This window comes from Rhinichthys klamathensis, unplaced genomic scaffold (assembly GCF_029890125.1).
Source record: "Rhinichthys klamathensis goyatoka isolate OS25496 unplaced genomic scaffold, OSU_Roscu_1.1 h1tg000630l_1, whole genome shotgun sequence".
In the NCBI taxonomy this organism is placed as follows: domain Eukaryota; kingdom Metazoa; phylum Chordata; class Actinopteri; order Cypriniformes; family Leuciscidae; genus Rhinichthys; species Rhinichthys klamathensis.
This window is the reverse complement of record NW_026607077.1, coordinates 695689-702500: the sequence shown is the minus strand read 5'-3', so window position 1 is coordinate 702500 and position 6812 is coordinate 695689. Positions and strand designations below refer to the sequence as shown.

At 35.6% G+C, this 6812-nt stretch overlaps 1 protein-coding gene across 2 annotated transcripts in view; it reads left to right on the top strand.

Moving 5' to 3' along the window:
- The window catches only part of LOC130076147 (zinc finger C3H1 domain-containing protein-like), a 63672-nt gene that overhangs the window by 10863 nt on the left and 45997 nt on the right, over window positions 1-6812 (top strand). For both annotated transcript variants that reach the window (XM_056241121.1, XM_056241120.1), the window contains exons 10-12: window positions 5184-5336; window positions 5408-5545; window positions 6468-6577. In XM_056241121.1, coding sequence (XP_056097096.1) covers window positions 5184-5336; window positions 5408-5545; window positions 6468-6577 — 401 coding nt within the window. The remainder of the gene's footprint in view (window positions 1-5183; window positions 5337-5407; window positions 5546-6467; window positions 6578-6812) is intronic.

The window sequence follows — 6812 nt, the reverse complement described above, 5'->3', positions numbered from 1 at the left end:
ATAGTCAAGTCACCTTCATTTAAAAAGTTTGTAACAATAGTCAAGAACAATCTTTTCGACAAAATCAAACAAAACAACAAACTCAACAAAACAATCTCAAGAACAAAAACAATCTTTTAACAATAGTCAAGTCACCTTCATTTAAAAAGCCCTTTCAACAATAGTCAAGTCACCTTCATTTAAAAAGATTTTAACAAGTCAACTCACCATTTAAAAAGCGCTTTTAAGAATAGTCGTCACCTTCATTTAAAAAGCTTTTAACAATAGTCAAGTCACCTTCATTTAAAAAGCTTTTGACAATAGTCAAGTCACCTTCATTTAAAAAGCTTTTAACAATAGTTAAGTCACCTTCATTTATAAAGGGCTTTTAACAAGTCACCTTCATTTAAAAAGCGCTTTTAACCATAGTCAAGTCACCTTCATTTAAAAAGCGCTTTTAACAAGTCACCTTAATTTAAAACGATTTTAACAATAATCAAGTCACCTTAATTTAAAACGCTTTTAACAATAGTCAAGTCACCTTCATTTAAAAAGCTTTTAACAATAGTCAAGTCACCTTCATTTAAAAAGCCCTTTTAACAATAGTCAAGTCACCTTCATTTAAAACGCTTTTAACAATAGTCAAGTCACCTTCATTTATAAAGCCCTTTTAACAATAGTCAAGTCACCTTCATTTATAAAGCGCTTTTAACAAGTCAAGTCACCTTCATTTATAAAGCCCTTTTTAACAATAGTCAAGTCACCTTCATTTATAAAGCCCTTTTTAACAATAGTCAAGTCAAGTCACCTTCATTTAAAAAGCCCTTTTAACAATAGTCAAGTCACCTTCATTTAAAAAGCTTTTAACAATAGTCAAGTCACCTTCATTTATAAAACGCTTTTAACAAGTCAAGTCACCATTTAAAATGCTTTTAACAATAATCAAGTCACCTTCATTTATAAAGCCCTTTTAACAGTAGTCAAGTCACCTTCATTTATAAAGTGCTTTTAACAATAGTCAAGTCACCTTCATTTATAAAGCGCTTTTAACAAGTCAAGTCACCTTCATTTATAAAGCCCTTTTTAACAATAGTCAAGTCACCTTCATTTAAAAAGCTTTTAACAAGTCAAGTCAGCTTCATTTATAAAGCCCTTTTAACAAGTCAAGTCAAGTCACCTTCATTTAAAAAGCTTTTAACAAGTCAAGTCAGCTTCATTTATAAAGCCCTTTTTAACAATAGTCAAGTCAAGTCACCTTCATTTAAAACGCTTTTAACAAGTCATGTCACCTTCATTTATAAAGCCCTTTTAACAATAGTCAAGTCACCTTCATTTAAAACGCTTTTAACAAGTCAAGTCACCTTCATTTATAAAGCCCTTTTTAACAATAGTCAAGTCAAGTCACCTTCATTTAAAAAGCTTTTAACAAGTCAAGTCAGCTTCATTTATAAAGCCCGTTTAAGAATAGTCAAGTCACCTTCATTTAAAACGCTTTTAACAATAGTCAAGTCACCTTCATTTAAAACGCTTTTAACAATAGTCAAGTCACCTTCATTTAAAACGCTTTTAACAATAGTCAAGTCACCTTCATTTATAAAGCCCTTTTAACAATAGTCAAGTCACCTTCATTTAAAACGCTTTTAACAATAGTCAAGTCACCTTCATTTAAAACGCTTTTAACAAGTCATGTCACCTTCATTTATAAAGCCCTTTTAACAATAGTCAAGTCACCTTCATTTATAAAGCCCTTTTAACAATAGTCAAGTCACCTTCATTTAAAACGCTTTTAACAATAGTCAAGTCACCTTCATTTAGAAAGCACTTTTAACAATAGTCAAGTTACCTTGATTTAAAAAGCTTTTAACAAGTCGTCACCTTCATTTAAAACGCTTTTAACAATAGTCAAGTCACCTTCATTTAAACGTTTTTAACAATAGTCAAGTCACCTTCATTTATAAAGCCCTTTTAACAATAGTCAAGTCACCTTCATTTAAAACGCTTTTAACAATAGTCAAGTCACCTTCATTTAAAACGCTTTTAACAATAGTCAAGTCACCTTCATTTAAAACGCTTTTAACAAGTCATGTCACCTTCATTTATAAAGCCCTTTTAACAATAGTCAAGTCACCTTAATTTATAAAGCCCTTTTAACAATAGTCAAGTCACCTTCATTTATAAAGCCCTTTTAACAATAGTTAAGTCACCTTCATTTATAAAGGGCTTTTAACAAGTCACCTTCATTTAAAAAGCGCTTTTAACCATAGTCAAGTCACCTTCATTTAAAAAGCGCTTTTAACAAGTCACCTTAATTTAAAACGATTTTAACAATAATCAAGTCACCTTAATTTAAAACGCTTTTAACAATAGTCAAGTCACCTTCATTTAAAAAGCTTTTAACAATAGTCAAGTCACCTTCATTTAAAAAGCCCTTTTAACAATAGTCAAGTCACCTTCATTTAAAACGCTTTTAACAATAGTCAAGTCACCTTCATTTATAAAGCCCTTTTAACAATAGTCAAGTCACCTTCATTTATAAAGCGCTTTTAACAAGTCAAGTCACCTTCATTTATAAAGCCCTTTTTAACAATAGTCAAGTCACCTTCATTTATAAAGCCCTTTTTAACAATAGTCAAGTCAAGTCACCTTCATTTAAAAAGCCCTTTTAACAATAGTCAAGTCACCTTCATTTAAAAAGCTTTTAACAATAGTCAAGTCACCTTCATTTATAAAACGCTTTTAACAAGTCAAGTCACCATTTAAAATGCTTTTAACAATAATCAAGTCACCTTCATTTATAAAGCCCTTTTAACAGTAGTCAAGTCACCTTCATTTATAAAGTGCTTTTAACAATAGTCAAGTCACCTTCATTTATAAAGCGCTTTTAACAAGTCAAGTCACCTTCATTTATAAAGCCCTTTTTAACAATAGTCAAGTCACCTTCATTTAAAAAGCTTTTAACAAGTCAAGTCAGCTTCATTTATAAAGCCCTTTTAACAAGTCAAGTCAAGTCACCTTCATTTAAAAAGCTTTTAACAAGTCAAGTCAGCTTCATTTATAAAGCCCTTTTTAACAATAGTCAAGTCAAGTCACCTTCATTTAAAACGCTTTTAACAAGTCATGTCACCTTCATTTATAAAGCCCTTTTAACAATAGTCAAGTCACCTTCATTTAAAACGCTTTTAACAAGTCAAGTCACCTTCATTTATAAAGCCCTTTTTAACAATAGTCAAGTCAAGTCACCTTCATTTAAAAAGCTTTTAACAAGTCAAGTCAGCTTCATTTATAAAGCCCGTTTAAGAATAGTCAAGTCACCTTCATTTAAAACGCTTTTAACAATAGTCAAGTCACCTTCATTTAAAACGCTTTTAACAATAGTCAAGTCACCTTCATTTATAAAGCCCTTTTAACAATAGTCAAGTCACCTTCATTTAAAACGCTTTTAACAATAGTCAAGTCACCTTCATTTAAAACGCTTTTAACAAGTCATGTCACCTTCATTTATAAAGCCCTTTTAACAATAGTCAAGTCACCTTCATTTATAAAGCCCTTTTAACAATAGTCAAGTCACCTTCATTTAAAACGCTTTTAACAATAGTCAAGTCACCTTCATTTAGAAAGCACTTTTAACAATAGTCAAGTTACCTTGATTTAAAAAGCTTTTAACAAGTCGTCACCTTCATTTAAAACGCTTTTAACAATAGTCAAGTCACCTTCATTTAAACGTTTTTAACAATAGTCAAGTCACCTTCATTTATAAAGCCCTTTTAACAATAGTCAAGTCACCTTCATTTAAAACGCTTTTAACAATAGTCAAGTCACCTTCATTTAAAACGCTTTTAACAAGTCATGTCACCTTCATTTATAAAGCCCTTTTAACAATAGTCAAGTCACCTTAATTTATAAAGCCCTTTTAACAATAGTCAAGTCACCTTCATTTATAAAGCCCTTTTAACAATAGTCAAGTCACCTTCATTTAAAACGCTTTTAACAATTGTCAAGTCACCTTCATTTAGAAAGCACTTTTAACAATAGTCAAGTCACCTTGATTTAAAAAGCTTTTAACAAGTCAAGTCACCTTGATTTAAAAAGCTTTTAGCAATAGTCAAGTTACCTTCATTTAAAAAGCCTTTAACAAGTCAAGTCACTTTGATTTAAAAAGCTTTTAACAAGTCAAGTCACCTTGATTTAAAAAGCTTTTAGCAATAGTCAAGTTACCTTCATTTAAAAAGCTTTTAACAAGTCAAGTCACCTTGATTTAAAAAGCTTTTAGCAATAGTCAAGTCACCATCATTTAAAAAGCGCTTCAACAATAGTCAAGTCACCTTGATTTAAAAAGCTTTTAGCAATAGTCAGGTCACCTTCATTTAAAAAGCTTTTAGCAATAGTCAAGTCACCTTCATTTAAAAAGCTTTTAGCAATAGTCAAGTCACCTTCATTTAAAAAGCTTTTAACAATAGTCAAGTCACCTTCATTTAAAAAGCTTTTAGCAATAGTCAAGTCACCGTCATTTAAAAAGTGCTTTAACAAGAGTCAAGTCACCTTCATTTAAAAAGTGCTTTAACAATAGTCACAGCAGCTCTAGAATAAAGTTATTGTCCAGCTAAAGTTAGTTTTGATTGATTCACTTCCGTTGCAACAATCATTAGTTATTAACTTAGGGCCGTTAACACGACACCGTTTTAACAGAAAACTCTTAATGTGTGTGTCTGCTGTGATGTGTGTGTGTGATGATCTGTTGTGTCGCTCAGGACTCCTCCAGTATTAGTGTGTGTGATGATCTGTTGTGTCGCTCAGGACTCCTCCAGTATTAGTGTGTGTGATGATCTGTTGTGTCGCTCAGGACTCCTCCAGTATTAGTGTGTGTGATGATCTGTTGTGTCCCTCAGGAGTCCTCCAGTATTAGTGTGTGTGATGATCTGTTGTGTCCCTCAGGAGTCCTCCAGTATTAGTGTGTGTGATGATCTGTTGTGTCACTCAGGAGTCCTCCAGTATTAGTGTGTGATGATCTGTTGTGTCGCTCAGGACTCCTCCAGTATTAGTGTGTGTGATGATCTGTTGTGTCCCTCAGGAGTCCTCCAGTATTAGTGTGTGATGATCTGTTGTGTCGCTCAGGACTCCTCCAGTATTAGTGTGTGTGATGATCTGTTGTGTCACTCAGGACTCCTCCAGTATTAGTGTGTGTGATGATCTGTTGTGTCCCTCAGGAGTCCAGCACCAGCGGGCCGCCCTCTCCTGCACTCAGAGCTGTAGTTCAGCCCAGGAACAACCTCTCCTCGGTCAGCCTGAACACCGTGGCCTCACACGCGCGAGCGCTCCGGTTCATCCGGGCACACCCCGTGCCCAAAGCCCCGTTCGTGGTGAGTGTGATGAGACGCAGAGAGAGTGCTTGATCAAGGCGTTCCCATGTGACTGTGTGTGTGTGTTCCAGCTGCCCCGACACAAGGCCGTGGTGGTGCGCCTGAACGCGTCTGATGACAGCGACTCTGAGGCCGAGAGCGAAAGCCCCGCTCAGACCGTGTTCGGGGGCCTGGAGTCCATGATTAAAGAGGCTCGCAGGACCGTAGAGGTGTGTGTGTGTGACGACTCCCTTCCCTCTGCTCAGTATGACCCAAAACTCTTGTTTTTTGGGGGGCTTTTGGACTTTTGTCGCACTTGAACCACTTGAATACTTGAACCACGAGTAACAAATCCTTCCCTTGTGGGTCAATTTGACCCCCTTAAAAATGAATGGAATGCAAGGAATGCTTCAGGACACACAGAAAAAGCCAAAATAAATGCTCAAAATTCAAACTAAAAATGATAAAACTTTACCAAAAAATTATTTAATAAGGTCTACATGTGTATCTGAATGCATACTGAAAGGAACTGACTTTAGGATCCAGCGGAACAGCTCATTTGCTCCATATAGAGCTATAAGGCCATCTAGAGTCATGAAATATCTTATATTATTTATTTCCCTCAAGAGGTCAAAGACTCCCAATGTAAGATATTTTGAGCTAAATTGAAAAGCGTTATGCATGAAATTGTGAGTTATTTTGAATTCAAGTTACATGACTTTATTATTTTTGATCAAATCTAGTAATTTAAAGATCAAATCTAAAATTTTAAATAAAATAAAAAAATTACGAAAAATAATGAAAAAATATTATCAAAATGAAATAAAATAAGCTTTCTTGACAAAAAAAATTAGGTATAATTTTATTGCTTCGGGTCATTTTGACCCGCGAGGGGAAGATGTGTTACATGAAGGTTAGATGGTTACTAACACTAGTGCTCCACTGATATATCCTCCGATATCTTTTTATTATCGTCATCGATAATTCGATAACATCGTCAAGTTTGTCCGATATGTCTGGAGCAGGTGTTTTATGTTCGAGGCAGGACTACAGTGATGCCAGAGGAGGGTTTCCTGCAGTTGAAACACTGATCTCACTGCAGCATGTAGAAGAACTAGCTCTGATCACTGCAGTCATGTGCTACTCTCTCAGGCAGCCAAGCCCAAACACTCGGTGTGTGAGAAGGAGAATAACCCGGTGAAGCGTGCGGGAGCTGCTGCTGCTGTGAAGGAGAATCGGCTGTTCCGAGACGACACGGCCAGGTCTGCAGTCACGTGATCAAGCACACCTGTACACATGCACACCTGCGACTCTCTACACCTGAGAACCTCTACACCTGTACACATGCACACCTGCGAACCTGCACACCTGCGAACCTCTACACCTGTACACATGCACACCTGCGAATCTCTACACCTGCGAACCTCTACACCTGTACACATGCACACCTGCGAATCTCTACACCTGCACACCTGTACACATGCACACCTGTACACC